The sequence below is a fragment of the Megascapheus bottae genome, chromosome 14 (genome assembly GCF_031878675.1).
Source record: "Megascapheus bottae isolate mThoBot1 chromosome 14, mThoBot2.hap1, whole genome shotgun sequence".
In the NCBI taxonomy this organism is placed as follows: Eukaryota; Metazoa; Chordata; class Mammalia; order Rodentia; family Geomyidae; genus Megascapheus; species Megascapheus bottae.
In genome coordinates, this window is record NC_143522.1 from 32216241 (window position 1) to 32230741 (window position 14501).

Consider the following 14501-nt stretch of genomic DNA (forward strand, 5'->3'; position numbering starts at 1 on the left):
ACAGCTTGATAATCATCTATTAAATGGGTGAATGAATGACTGAATCTGAATGAATGAACAAGTTTATAACTCTGTGAGGTCACGGAGGTGTTTCCAAAGATGGCTCCTGTTCTTGTAGGACTTTTGACTTGAGAGCAGTGAGCATCACTGGTTTAGAGTGTGCTCCATCTAGCAGGGCCTTGTATAAAGACCCCAGACACCCTCTTGACATCCATCTCAGGGTCTTGACAGGATGCAGTGGATAGATGGGACAAAGGGAGAGATACAGCAGGCACCATGAACCTCTAGTCTCTTGGTGGTGCCCCAAGGCCAGTCCTCCAACCATAGGCAGCTCTTGTTCCCGTGGACCATATCTGCAGCTCTGTGGTTATCTCAGAAGTGGCCTGGGGACTGGGACTCTGCAGCATCTTCCTGTCCATGGCCTCTGTCTATGCCCCTGCCCTCCACCAGCAGGCACTTTGGGTCCTGGACACATTCCTTTTCTTGAAGGCCACATCTCCGGCACTCCAGGAACTGCTGTGTCTTCTGTGTGCAAAGCTTCTGTCCCTGACTCACCCAGGTGTCTACAGCTCCATCTCTGCCACAGCCGGGCTGGTCAGGGGCTTGTTCCACACAGGGCTGCGTCTAACACCAGAACCACAGAGCTGTGGACTGGAGCAGCCAAGTAAGATGGGGAGTGCTCTGTGGGGTTCCGGACACTGATATACTACTGGAACAGTGCAGAGACGTGTGTGAGCCCTCCAGGCAAGGCGCAGAGCTGGCCATGCTCTTTCACTGACTACATGCATACCAGCAAGCTAGCGGTACGTCGTCACCGTGTGCAGACAGCTCAAGTCCCCGGGCCTGGACTGGAGCTCTTCTTACAGGTGCCTGCCCCGCACTGTGTCTCGTCTCCGCTACGCGTGTTGCCTTTACTCAGCTGGACAGTTTCCAAGGATCCCCCAGTCCAGAACGCCAGCCGGAAGTGCCTGAGCCCTGCCACAGGATGATGACCAATGACAGCCAGGGGCCTTCAGGAAAGGAGCCAGAGCATCTGCCTCATCTCAGCATGCAGGGGGTGGGGCTTTGGCTTCTCCAGGCCCCAGTTCTGTTGACAATTTGCAAGTCTGGGGCTCTTAATATCAACATCTCAAACACGACTGTGGGCTGCCAGGGTGTCTTTTGGGGACCTTGGGGTTCTGAAGGCCTTTCTCTGCATGTCTCCTCCCCAACCATGCCCAGCGGTCCCGACAGGCCCTCCTCCTCCCCCTCCTCCTCTTGTTATTCATGAGGCTTAAACGCTGGGCCTGGGCACTGGCCCTGAGCACTTCAGCTCAAAGCTAACCCTCTCCCACTTTGAGTCACAGTGCCACTTCCGATTTTCTGGTGGTTAGTTGGAGATAAGAGTCACTTTTGAGCCCGGGCTGGCTTTGAGCCACTATCCTCAGATCTCCCTCCTGAGTTGCTAGGATTACAGGCGTGAGCCACCAGCACCTGGCAGACAGGACCGTCTTTAAAGAAAAAATCACCGGGCTGGGCACAGTGGCTCAGTCCTGTCATCCCAGCTACTCCGAAGGCTGAGATGTGAGGATCAAGGTTCAAAGCCAGCCCGGCACAAAAGGACCTGAGACTCTTATTTCCAGTTAACCTCTAGAAACCGGGAAGTGGGGCTTGGCTCAAGGGTAGAGTGGTAGCCTTGAGCTGAAGAGCTCGGGGACAGCCCAGGCCGAGTTCAAGCTCCACGACCCGCCCACCCCCCCAAGAAAATAAGTCACCGGACAAGGAATGCCACCGTCACAAACCCAGCAGGACCTTGCAGAGGGGACTTGGGGCGGGGGAGGTGTGAATGGCGCCGGCGGTGTCGCTCACTCGGAAATCACATACTCACCCCCACCGACAAGTCTCCCGCAGGCTTCAGTTTCCTCCTCCGCAAAGGGCGGTGGGCTGAACGGCGCTGCGGGCGCCCCGCGGTTCCCCGCGCTTCCTCCCCGGCACGAGCCCCGGGGCGGGGGAGCCGGCCGGGACCGGGACGGGCGCGGCGGGGCTCGGTCCGGAGGCGGGGACCGGGGCGGCCGAGACCCCCGCGCGGGAACTCAGCCGGGCTCTGCGGCCGGGAGCGACCGCCGCACCGCTGGGCTCCGCACAGGAACGGCCGAGGACCGAAGGGCGGGCCGAGGCCGCGGGCGCGGGGCTGCGGAGCGCGCCGGCCCCGGGGCCCGCACGTCCCGGACGCGAGTCCCGGGCGCGAGTCCCGGGGGACCGGACGGGGCGCGCGCCGGGCGGGGTCCAGCGCAGGAGCGCAGCGCGCGCCCCCGCGGCCGGCAGCCGGGCCGCCCCGGAGGGCGCGCGCGGCACCTCACTTCCGGCGGGCGGGGATTGGGCGAGGAGCGCGAGCCCAGCCGGCGCGGCCAATCGGCGGCGAGGGGCGGGGCGCGGGAGCCGCCGCGACGCCGCCCGCGGGCCTGCTCGACGCTCGCCGGGCCGCCGGCACCATGTGACCGCGCCGCCGCCCTCCGCGCGCCCGGCCCGCCCGCCCGCCCGCCCGCCGCGCGCCCGCCCGCGGCCCGGCGCAGCCCCAGGCCGCCGAGGGACGGCGGGGCCGGCGCCATGGCCGAGCGGGGCCGCCTCGGCCTCCCCGGCGCGCCCGGCGCGCTCAACACGCCGGTGCCCATGAACCTGTTCGCCACCTGGGAGGTGGACGGCTCCAGCCCGAGCTGCGTGCCCAGGTACGCCCGGCGCGCCCCCGCGCCCCCGGGCCCGCCGCGCCCCCCGCGCCCCCGCCGCGCCCCCGGGCCCGCCGCGCCCCCCGCGCCCTCCGCGCCCCCGGAACCCCCGCGCGCCCGCCGCGCCCCCCGCGCCCCCCGCGCCCGCCGCGCTTTGTCCACGCGCACCTGCCGGCGCCCCGGCCTGCGGCCAGCCGGCCCGGCCCGCCCGGCGGGTGTCCCGAGGCACTGTCCAACCCCGGAGGCCCGGGCCTCGCTCGCCGGCCTGCGGGCTGCGCTTGGTCCCGCCTGACCCCCTCGGCCCCAGCCTGCGCCCGGGAGACCTCGCCCGGTCGATTCCGCTCTCTGCCTGGAGCTGTTAATTCTGACATTGCGAAAGGCTCGGCGCCCGCCCGCCCTCCGCTCGCCGGGCGGCCCCCGCCCAGGGTCGCGCTGGGGCCCTCCCGCCGGGGGACTCGACCCACCCGCGCTCCCCGCTCCGCGCGAAACTTGCGTGGCTTCTTCTGGCGCGGCTCCTGTCCCGGAGGAGGGAGAGGAGCTCCGCTTCCGACACAGAGCCAGGCGGGGAGGGGGCTGTCCCTGGGGAGAGTCGAGGGAGGGGACCTCCTCACTGGGGACATTGGAGCCTGGACCTCCCTCACCGGGGACATTGGGGCCTGGACCTCCCTCACCGGGGACATTGGGGCCTGGACCTCCCTCACCGGGGACATTGGGGCCTGGACCTCCCTCACCGGGGACATTGGCGCCTGGACCTCCCTCACCGGGGACATTGGGGCCTGGACCTCCCTCACCGGGGACATTGGCGCCTGGACCTCCCTCACCGGGGACATTGGGGCCTGGACCTCCCTCACTGGGGACATTGGGGCCTGGACCTCCCTCACTGGGGACATTGGCACCTGGCCGCTCCTTGTGCTTTTGAGGGGACCCCACGGGCCAGTGGAGTGCTGCAGAGAGGCCAGGTCTCAAGGCAGGTAGCCTTCACCAGTGCTCCTCACTTCAGCTTGGTAGGGACACAGGGGCTGGGGGAAGGTTTGCCCTCCCCCACTGAAGGACCAGGACTTCGGGGTCTTGGCTGCATCCGGTGGAAGCCAAGCAGGACGTCCATGCAGGTGGAGCGTGTCCAGAGGAGACCTGAGGTCGGTGTTGGCCGCCAAGCCAAGCTTAGGAGTGGCTCACAGGCTCGGCCATACCCCCAGCATCAGGCTTCCTAGCCAGGGTCTCTGTCTGGCTCCTCTTTTCTGTCAGCACCACCATCATGCACACGCTGGCTCTTGGGCTGGCTGTCAGCGCTCCTGGATTCCATCCCCTCCATTGCTGAGTACCCCGCAAGGTTGGGAAGCATGGCTTGCCTTGTCTGTACCTCTTCAGTAGCCTCCTGAAGAGGGCAAAAGTCTCCTGCCTCCTCCCTTTTCCCTCCCTGTGTGTGTGTGTGTGTGTGTGTGTGTGTGTGTGTGTGTGTGTGCTTGTGCATGTGCACACCGGTGCGTGCGTGCCTGCACTCCAGTATTGGGACTTGAATTCAGAGCTTAGGCCCTGTCTTTCTCCCCCCACCCCCCCAAGCTCAAGTATAGCAATCTTCCTACTTGAGTCACAACTCCACTCTGGCTTTTTGGTGGTTACTTGGAGATAAGAGACTCACGGCCTTTCAGGCTTGGGCTGGCTTTGAATCATGATCCTCAGATTTCACCCCCTTGAGTAGCTAGATTAGCACCGGCCCAGTCCTGGCTCAAACGATCCTCCTGTCTCATCCTCCGGAGTGGCTGGAACCAGGGACACATGGCATTGCACTTGGCGAGGATGGATTGGAAACTTTAACCTTAGAGAGGTGGAGGTGTGACAAAGGCAGAGGTGGGGGTGTGGGGGTGTGGATGGAGAGGGGGGCTGGGCTGGAAGGAGTTAGCACACCCAGTGTAGAACTGACCTTTATTTTCTTGTTGGGCTGTTTGTTTACTTTGAGTCCAGTGTATGTAGTTTGCATTGGCCTCAAACTTGTGGTCCTTTTGCCTCAGCTTCTGGAGTACAACGATTCTCAGCTGCTTAATATCTCGCTTTGTCTTTGCTTCTGTTAAGGGACCTTTGGCCTATGTTCAGTTTTAGCCTAATTATCAACCTGCCACTGTACACATTCCTGTCTCCTTTGGTTTGGTTTCTCTGGGGATGGTGGGTTTGCCTTGATTGCCTTGTGGCAGGAATTAAGGATGTGGGGCGTATGTGTACTAGCATTATTACCTGGTGGTTTCCAGAGTGATTGTGCCAACTCCAACCTCTAGGAGTGGGGGGTGAGAGTCCCTGTTGTTCTATATTCTTGCCAACGCAAATCTGACTTTTAGTTTTTGCCAGTTTTGTGGGAGTAAAATGGTATTTTGTGTGTGTGTGTGTGTGTGTGTGTGTGTGTTTTTAAATTTGAATTTTTTTGATTATGAGTCTGGGTCATTTGAACTTCCTTGTCAGTGAAATTCTTGCTGATTTCGCTCTTGCCAGTTCTTCCTTTTTTTTCCTACGGAGCCTCTGTAAAGAAATGCCTTCTTTAAGCCTTGAGCCATTTCCATCCTCTGACAACTACATATAAGTGTGAGGCCCTGAGGTCTTTTCTTTTTCCTTACTTTGGGTGCTAGGAATCAAACCCCAGGGTGGGTGTCTGCGTGTGTGTGCGTGTGTGTGTGTGTGTGTGTGTGTGTGTGTGTGTGTGTGTGTGTTGGTCCTGGGACTTGAACTTAGGACTTGGGTGCTGTCCCTGAGCTTTATTACTTAAGAGTAGCACTTTACTACTTGAGCTACAGTTTCTTTTCTAGCTTTCTCAGTGCTTAATTGGAGATAAAAAGTCTCACAGATTTTCCTGCCTGGGCTGGCTTTGAACCATTATCTTCAGATCTTAGTACCTTGAGTAGTTGAGTACAAGTGTGAGCCACCAACCCTTGTCTGAACTCCAGGTTTAATGCTAAACATGCACTCTACCACTGAAACCCACCCCAATGCTTCTATGTTTTTTCCTTTAAATTGCTAGCGTGGTAAATTATATAAGTTGATTTTTCTAGCATTGAGCTAATTTTTTCTTTCTTTTTTGGTGGGTCATGGGGCTTGAACTCTGGGCCTGGGCAGTCCCTGAGCCCTTCAGCTAAAGGCTAATACCACCCTGAGCCACAGCTCCATTTCCCCTTTTCTAGTGATTCATTAGAGATAAGAGTCTCAAGGTCTTTTGTGCCCCAGTTGGCTTCCAACCTCAATCCTCAGATCTCTGCCTCCAGAGTAGCTAGGATTACAGGCCAGCTAATTTTTTCTTGGAAAAAACCTTGCTTGGTCATATTGTGGTACCTTTTCTTCGTTGCTGGATTTAGAACTGTTATTATTCAGAGCTGGGATAATAGCTTAGTGATAGAGCAATTGCTTGGTGTGAATGAGGCCCTAGGTTCCACCTCTACCTCTGCAACCATACACAAACACACCCCTTTGGTCCAGGGGCTTGGGTGCTGTCCCTGAGCTCTTCAAAGAGCTCAAGGCTGTCATTCTACCACTTGAGCCACAGAGCCATTTCTGTGCCCTAGGCTGGCTTTGAACTGCTATCCTCCAGTCTCAGCCTCCTGAGTAGCTAGGATTATAGGCAGGAGCTACCAAGCAACACACATACCCTTTATATTTTTTTGTTACCAGTCCTGGGACTAGAACTCAGGACCTGAACACTGTTCTTTGGCTTTCTCAAGGCTAGAGCTCTACCACTTGAGTCACAGCACCCACTTCTGGTTTTCTTTTTTTTTTTCAGGGGGGTGTCGTCATGGGTCTGGAACTTGGCCTGTCCCTGAGCTCTTTAGCTCAAGGCTTCCGCCCTACTGTCGAGTTGGGAGCCCCACTTCCCATTTTCTTGAGGTTAATTGGAGATAAGAGTCTCGGGTCCACTTATCCACCTCACCCAACATTACCAATTCTGGTTTTCTGTTGGTTAATTGGAGATAAGAGTCTCTCAGTCTTTTGTGCCCCAGGCTGGCTTTGAACTGCTGTCCTCTGACCTCAGCCTCTGAGAAGCTAGGATTATGGGTGAGAGCCACTGGCGCCTGACCATGTTTGTTTTTTGAGACAGATTATGACTGTATAACACAATAACTCAAACTCTCCATCTTCTTTTTTTAGCCTCTATAGTGTTTAGATAACAGTTGTGCACTGCCACCTCTGGCTTTCTTTGTAGAAAGTTTAGGTATTGGTTTTATGTTTTTAATTGTTATAGAATACTTTTACTCCTTTGAGTTTTGAAAAGTCCTATTTTTTCAGGGGAAAAAATTTGCATGTTTGTTTTGTTGTTGGTACTGGAAATTGAACTCAAACTCATATTCTTGCTTAACTTTTTCACTCAAACCTCTAAACAAAAGAAACAAGATTTTTCATACCCACTTGGGGATAAAACAATATTCAAACTTCAATTGATTATTTTTGTTACATCTACATCTTTCTAAATGTTCTAAACTTTTTCACATTGCATCACTTTGTGCTTTTCCTACTGTTTTGCATCCAATTAGCTCTGTCCTCTTCGCCTCAAAAATAAAGGAAATAAATTGCTAAAAACAAAACAAAACTGGGGCTCTACCACTTGAGCCATACCTCTGCTACTAGATTGTAATGATAAATTTGAGATAAGAAGTTTGAGGACTTTTCTCAAATATGGTTCCAAACCTTGATCCCCAATTCAAGTTTTTAGGCCTGTTGGCATAAGGAAGTTGACAATATGTTTTTTCATACACGTGCTGTGTGATTACGCACGTATATGTGTGGGTGGGTGTATGCATTTCCAGTCCTGAGGCTTGAAGTCAGGGCCTAGGTTCTGTCCCTGAGCTTTCTTAAGGCTAGTGCTCTACCACTTGAGCTACAGTGCAACTTCAGCTTTGTCTGGATAGGTGATACTAGGGCTTCCTGCATGCTAAGTGAGCACCCTATCTTGAGGACCCACTCTCAGCCCACATATGTGCAGTCTTTGTAGTGCTATCTCCTTTTCATTTGTTCATTGAATACTTGTTTATGTTTACATCCATTTCTGCTCTGTCTCATCCAAGGGTCCATGGTTTGTTTTTTCAGTGTGTGTGTGTGTGTTGGAGCTACCTCAGGGTAGCACTCATCACTCTAGCCACACCTCTACCTCTAGCTTTTTGCAGGTTAATTGGAGGTGAGAATCTCATGGATAAGTCTGCTTGGGCCAGCTTCAAACCTTGATCATCTCTCAGATCTCAGGATTACTAGCCACTGATTCCTGGTTTTATATTAGGTCAGAGTCTTGCTATGTAGTTCTAACTGGCCTCAAATATGTCATACTATTTTTTCCACCAGAATACTCGACTAGAGTTAGATCACTGAATCACAACAATCCCAGTCCCTCCTTTCTTTTTTATGTGGGTCATGGGGCTTGAACTCTGGGCCTGGACACTGTCCCTGAGCAGTTCAGCTAAAGGCCACCACCTTACCCCAGGGCCTGGGCATTGTTCCTCAGCTCTTCAGCTCAAGGCTACCACCCTATCCTTGAGCCAAGCCTCACTTCTTTTCTAGAGGTTCATTGGAGATAAGAGTCTCAGGTCCTTTTGTGCCCAGGCTGGCTTTGAACCTTGATCCTCAGATCTCAGCCTCCTGAGTAGCTGGGATTACAGCCATGAGCTTGTACACCCTGCTCACTTGCTCGCTCTCTCTGTCTGTCTGTCTGTCTGTCTCTCTCTCTCTCTCTCTCTCTCTCTCTCTCTCTCTCTTTCTCTCCTTCTCTCCCCCCCTCTCTCTCACTCACTCTCTCTTTCTCTCTTTCCTTCCTTCCTCCTATTTGCCAGTCCTGAGGTTTAAACTCAGAGTCTGGGTACTGTCCTTGAGCACTCTTGTTTAAGGCTAGCATTCTGCCACTTGAACTACAGTGCCATTTCCAACTTTTTCTGTGTATGTGGTACTGAGGAAAGGAACCCAGGGTTTCATGAATGCTAGGCAAGCCCTCTACTACCAGGTGACACACTCCTGGCCCCCAGTCCTTTGTTTATTTCTAATTCCTTAAGGTAAACACAGAGCTAATTGTATTTCTTCTTTCTTTTCCTTAACATAAGCCTTTCCTTCTCTCTCTCTCTCTCTCTCTCTCTCTCTCTCTCTCTCTCTCTCTCTTTCTCTCTCTCTTTCTTTCTTTCTTTCTTTCTTTTTTCCTTCCTTCCTCTCTCTCTCTCTCTCTCTCTCTCTCTCTCTCTTTCATCCGGTCCTGGGGTTTGAACTCATGAGTGTTTTCCTAGATCTCTACCATTTGAGCACTTCTGGCTTTTTCTATGTATGTGGTACCAAGGAATCAAACCCGAGTCTTTGTACATGCTAGGCAAGCACTCTATCACCAGGCCAAACTCCTGGTACGAGCATTTCTAACTGCATGTTTTCTATTAATGCTTGAATTGCATTTCATAGCCTTTTTTTTTTTTTTTTTTTTTTTGCCAGTCGTGGGGCTTGAACTCATGGCCTGGGCACTGTCTGGGCTTTTTCATGGTGCTCTACCACTTGAGCCACAGTACCATTTCTAGCTTCTTCTGTGTATGTGGTACTGAGGAATTGAACCCAGGGTTTTGTGTATGCTAGGCAAGCACTCTACCACTAGATCATGCTCCCAGCCCTTATAGTTTTTATGTGTTGTATATTTTTTTTCTTTTTGGCCTGTCCTGGGGTTTGAACTTGGGCCTGAAAGCTCTTCTGTTCAAGGCTTGTTGCTCTACCACATAGAGCCACAGCTCTACTCCACTTCTCTGGTGATTTGCTGGAGATAAGAGTCTCATAGACTTTTCTTCCTTGGCTGGCTCAGCTTCTTTAATAGCTAGGATTTACAGTCATAAACCACCAGAGCCTGGCTACATTTTTTTTTCTTGCTTTTTCCTTATGTTGTTTTTCTGAATTTAATATACAAACTTTTTTTTTACCTTTACCCTTAGTTATCTCACAATTTTCTTCTTGTCCTTTTTTTTTTTTTTGCCAGTCCTGGGCTTGAGCTCAGGGTCTGAGCACTGTCCTTGGACTTTCTCAAGGCTAGAACTCTACCACTTGAGCCTCAGCACCACTTTTGACTTTTTTCTATGTATGTGGTACCGAGGAATCAAGCCCAGGGCTTCATGCATGCTAGGCAAACACTCTAATCACTAGGCCAAACTCCCGGCCCACAATTTTCTTCTTTTTTTTTGGCCAGTCCTGATGCTGGTGCATGAACTCAGGGCCTGAGCCCTGTCCTTGGACTTTTTCAAGCCTAGTGCTCTACTACTTGAGCCACAGTATCATTACCAGCTTTTTTTTTTTTTTTTTGGTCAGTTGTAGGGCTTAAACTCTGGGCCTGGGCACTGTCCCTGAGCTCTTCTGCTCAAAGCTACCACCCTGCTCCTGGAGCCACAGCACCACTTCCTGTGTTCTAGAGGTTAATTAGAGATAAGAGTCTCAAGGTCTTTAGTGCCCAGGCTGGCTCTGAACCAACATCCTCAGATGTCAGTCTCCTGAGTAGCTAGGATTATACGTGTGAGCCAGCTAGTATTTCTTTTCCTTCCTTCCTTCCTTCCTTCCTTCCTTCCTTCCTTCCTTCCTTCCTCCCTCCCTCTCTCCCTCCCTCCCTGTCTCCCTGTCTCCCTGTCTCCCTCTCTCCCTCTCTCCCTCTCCCTCTCCTTTCTGTCTGTCTGTCTTTCTGCCAGTCCTGCACCTTGAACTCAGGGCCTGAGCACTGTCCTTGGACTTTCTCAAGGCTAGAGTTCTACCACTTGAGCCTCAGCACCACTTCCAGCTTTTTTCTATGTATGTGGTACCAAGGAATCGAACCCGGGTCTTCATGCATGCTAGGCAAGCACTCCACCACTAGGCCAAGCTCCCGGCCCCTAGGCCACACATCTTTTAAACTCACCTCTTCTTTTGTTCTTCATTCTTGCGTCTCATAACCTGGCGTTGTTGTGCCCAGCCTTCCACGTACCTTTGAGCTGTTGGCGGTGAGCTGCCTTTTTGTCTGAGATGTCTGTCTTCGTTAGCCCACGAGGCCTCATGCTGGCTGTGTGCGGCCCTGGCTGGTAACTGCCCACGATGGAGGTACCTCAGCTTTCACTCCTGCTCTTGCTAGGAGCCAGCCATGACTCACTGGAAGGAGGTCTGAGTGGTGGTTTGTGGCCACTTCCCATTGTGGTGGCCTGCCTGATTGTGTGTGTGTCCAGGCACAGGCTGCCCCGCTCCCCGTACCTGTCCTCATTGCTGCAGCAGTGCTTTCCTTGCTCTTCATTCTTGCATCTCAGCACCAAGGTCACCTCTGCAGCAGCAGACTTGGGCTGTGGCCCCAGGCTTCTGGACTTCAGTGGTTTCCATGGTTCTTGGGTGTTCTCAGCCACTTTCTCTTCAGTACTGCGTCTTCTCCATCCGAGTGGCCTGGTCTTCTCTTTCACTCCATGTGTGGATGAGCAGGCCTTGGGTAACCTGTGCGTCCGTGGGAAGGCTCCCTCCCTACACCCCCGCAGGCTCTGCTTCCACTTTGGGGACCTGCTTGGTGAATGTCTCTCCGTGGAGCCAAGGAGCTGCTACGGAACGGAGGTGTTGCTCTGCGTAACAGGAAAGCCTGGAGACTGTTTTGAGGGCTGGTCTGCGTGATGTGTGCTCAGCTGGAGGCAGGCAGGGTGGTGCTGAGGGGGTTGGGTAGACTGAGGCAGGAGTGCAGCAGGTGAGGGAAGAGGGCTTCGTGAGGACTCTGAGGAGGCTGGTCTGGCTGTGGGGCTGAGGGGCCATGGGATCTGGAGGAAGCCCAAGGCTTTGTTCCATCTGTTCTGTCCTTCCCTGCCCTGGCAGTGATGACCCCAGGTATACGCCAGGCGGGCCCTAGGCTGCTTGTGGGGACACTGCCACCGGAGAAGCAGCTTTTCTCTCTGGACCTCCCTTCCTGATGTCGTATTTGCCGCAGCCGCAGCCCACATTTCCCCAGGCACAATGCGGTGATGGGGAGCACCCGAGGAGCAGGAGGGCCGGGTGCCTTCCACAAGCCCAGCCCCTTACTCCTGACCTCGTGTCTGTTCTTCACCTACGATTCCAGGGTGGGGGAAGCAGAGAGCCTCTTCTGGAGGATGCCCGGGGGTCACGTGCTGCTGCAGGGTGCTTGTCTACTCCGTGAGGCCTGTGTAGGCACCGGGGCGATGTCAGGCTGTTAGGGCCTCCGGGGCCTTCTGGCAGCCCAGGCAGGTGCTGTGGCGATGGTGGCAGGAGCAGAGGCTGCTCAGACATAGGAAGAAAGGTGATGCCTTGGGCTCCTGTCGTTCCCTACCTCTTGCTCCAGCAGCTCCGTACATCCTTCCCTAGGCCTCGTGGGTGATGGGCTGGACCTGCTTGCTTAGTCTAGACCCACCCCAGCCAGTGGCTCATTATGGGGGGCCATGCACAGGCAGCGCCTTGCAGCTTTTCCATCCATATGTGCTTGAGCTCCTGGCTTCTCTTGAGGACCATCTGGTGGGCTATGTGGACCACTTCAGGTGGCACTGAGAGAACTTGGCCTGAAAATAGAGAGCAATGCATTTAGAAACCAGGCTCCTTCTGCTGTGCAGGTGAATTAGAGCAGACATGCTATGCGCTCTCAGCCAAGGCAGGCTTCACCAGGCGGCCTCTCAGAACGGAGGTCCTAGCCATCTATAGAAATCAGAACTTTCTGCATGTTTCCAAGGGGTTGAGCTCGTGCAGGAAGCTGATACTCTTAGATCTGCTCCTTACAGAAGAAAGGACAGACGCCCAGGAGCCCCTGCTGGTGCTGGGCCATTGTTTGGCCCTCTAGAATCTGAAGTTGTGGCTAGGCCTCTGGAGTGGTGCCCTCGGGTTCAAATGTCTGCTAAACAGAGAGTTCCACAGCCATGGGAAGCAGAAAGAGGTGGTGTGGGGTCCCAGAAAAGCCAGCAAACAGCTTCGTCTTCTAGGCCTCCTGAGTGTGGGGCCTGGAAGGACATCCACATTCCACAAACTGCCTTTGCTTCTATCCTCACAGCATTGCCTGCCTCAGTGCAGACAGCGCCAGCTGTCAGCACAGGGTCTCAGTCACCACGAGGCCACTGTGGTCAGGATGGGTCCTGTGCTCAGTCAGTACTGGAGCACTGTGGTCAGGATGGCTCTGTGCTCAGTCAGTACTGGAGCACTGTGGTCAGGATGGCTCTGTGCTCAGTACTGGAGCACTGTGGTCAGGGTGGCTCTGTGTTCAGTCAGTACTGGAGCGCTGTGGTCAGGATGGCTCTGTGTTCAGTACTGGAGCACTGTGGTCAGGATGGCTCTGTGTTCAGTCAGTACTGGAGCACTGTGGTCAGGATGGTTCTGTGGTCAGGATGGCTCTGTGTTCAGTCAGTACTGGAGCACTGTGGTCAGGATGGCTCTGTGTTCAGTACTGGAGCACTGTGGTCAGGATGGTTCTGTGTTCAGTCAGTACTGGAGCACTGTGGTCAGGATGGCTGTGTTCAGTACTGGAGCACTGTGGTCAGGATGGCTCTGTGTTCAGTACTGGAGCACTGTGGTCAGGATGGCTCTGTGTTCAGTACTGGAGCACTGTGGTCAGGATGGCTCTGTGCTCAGTCAGTACTGGAGCACTGTGGTCAGGATGGCTCTGTGCTCAGTCAGTACTGGAGCACTGTGGTCAGGATGGTTCTGTGTTCAGTACTGGAGCACTGTGGTCAGGATGGCTCTGTGTTCAGTACTGGAGCACTGTGGTCAGGATGGTTCTGTGTTCAGTCAGTACTGGAGCACTGTGGTCAGGATGGTTCTGTGTTCAGTACTGGAGCACTGTGGTCAGGATGGTTCTGTGTTCAGTCAGTACTGGAGCACTGTGGTCAGGATGGTTCTGTGTTCAGTACTGGAGCACTGTGGTCAGGATGGCTCTGTGTTCAGTACTGGAGCACTGTGGTCAGGATGGCTCTGTGTTCAGTACTGGAGCACTGTGGTCAGGATGGTTCTGTGTTCAGTCAGTACTGGAGCACTGTGGTCAGGATGGCTCTGTGTTCAGTACTGGAGCACTGTGGTCAGGATGGTTCTGTGTTCAGTACTGGAGCACTGTGGTCGGGATGGTTCTGTGTTCAGTACTGGAGCACTGTGGTCAGGATGGTTCTGTGTTCAGTACTGGAGCACTGTGGTCAGGATGGCTCTGTGTTCAGTACTGGAGCACTGTGGTCAGGATGGTTCTGTGTTCAGTACTGGAGCACTGTGGTCAGGATGGTTCTGTGTTCAGTACTGGAGCACTGTGGTCAGGATGGTTCTGTGTTCAGTACTGGAGCACTGTGGTCAGGATGGTTCTGTGTTCAGTCAGTACTGGAGCACTGTGGTCAGGATGGCTCTGTGTTCAGTCAGTACTGGAGCACTGTGGTCGGGATGGTTCTGTGTTCAGTACTGGAGCACTGTGGTCAGGATGGTTCTGTGTTCAGTACTGGAGCACTGTGGTCAGGATGGCTCTGTGTTCAGTCAGTACTGGAGCACTGTGGTCAGGATGGCTCTGTGCTCAGTCAGTACTGGAGCACTGTGGTCAGGATGGCTCTGTGCTCAGTCAGTACTGGAGCACTGTGGTCAGGATGGCTCTGTGTTCAGTACTGGAGCACTGTGGTCAGGATGGCTCTGTGTTCAGTCAGTACTGGAGCACTGTGGTCAGGATGGCTCTGTGTTCAGTCAGTACTGGAGCACTGTGGTCAGGATGGCTCTGTGTTCAGTACTGGAGCACTGTGGTCAGGATGGCTCTGTGCTCAGTCAGTACTGGAGCACTGTGGTCAGGATGGCTCTGTGTTCAGTCAGTACTGGAGCACTGTGGTCAGGATGGCTCTGTGTTCAGTACTGGAGCACTGTGGTCAGGAT

General features: G+C 54.1%; 1 protein-coding gene across 3 annotated transcripts in view; it reads left to right on the forward strand.

Moving 5' to 3' along the window:
- Positions 1 to 2555: 2555 nt before the first annotated feature.
- The window catches only part of Pacs2 (phosphofurin acidic cluster sorting protein 2), a 60753-nt gene continuing 48807 nt past the window's right edge, over positions 2556 to 14501 (forward strand). For all 3 annotated transcript variants that reach the window (XM_090344950.1, XM_090344952.1, XM_090344951.1), the window contains exon 1: positions 2556 to 2705. In XM_090344950.1, coding sequence (XP_090201076.1) covers positions 2587 to 2705 — 119 coding nt within the window. In that variant the 5' untranslated portion in view covers positions 2556 to 2586. The remainder of the gene's footprint in view (positions 2706 to 14501) is intronic.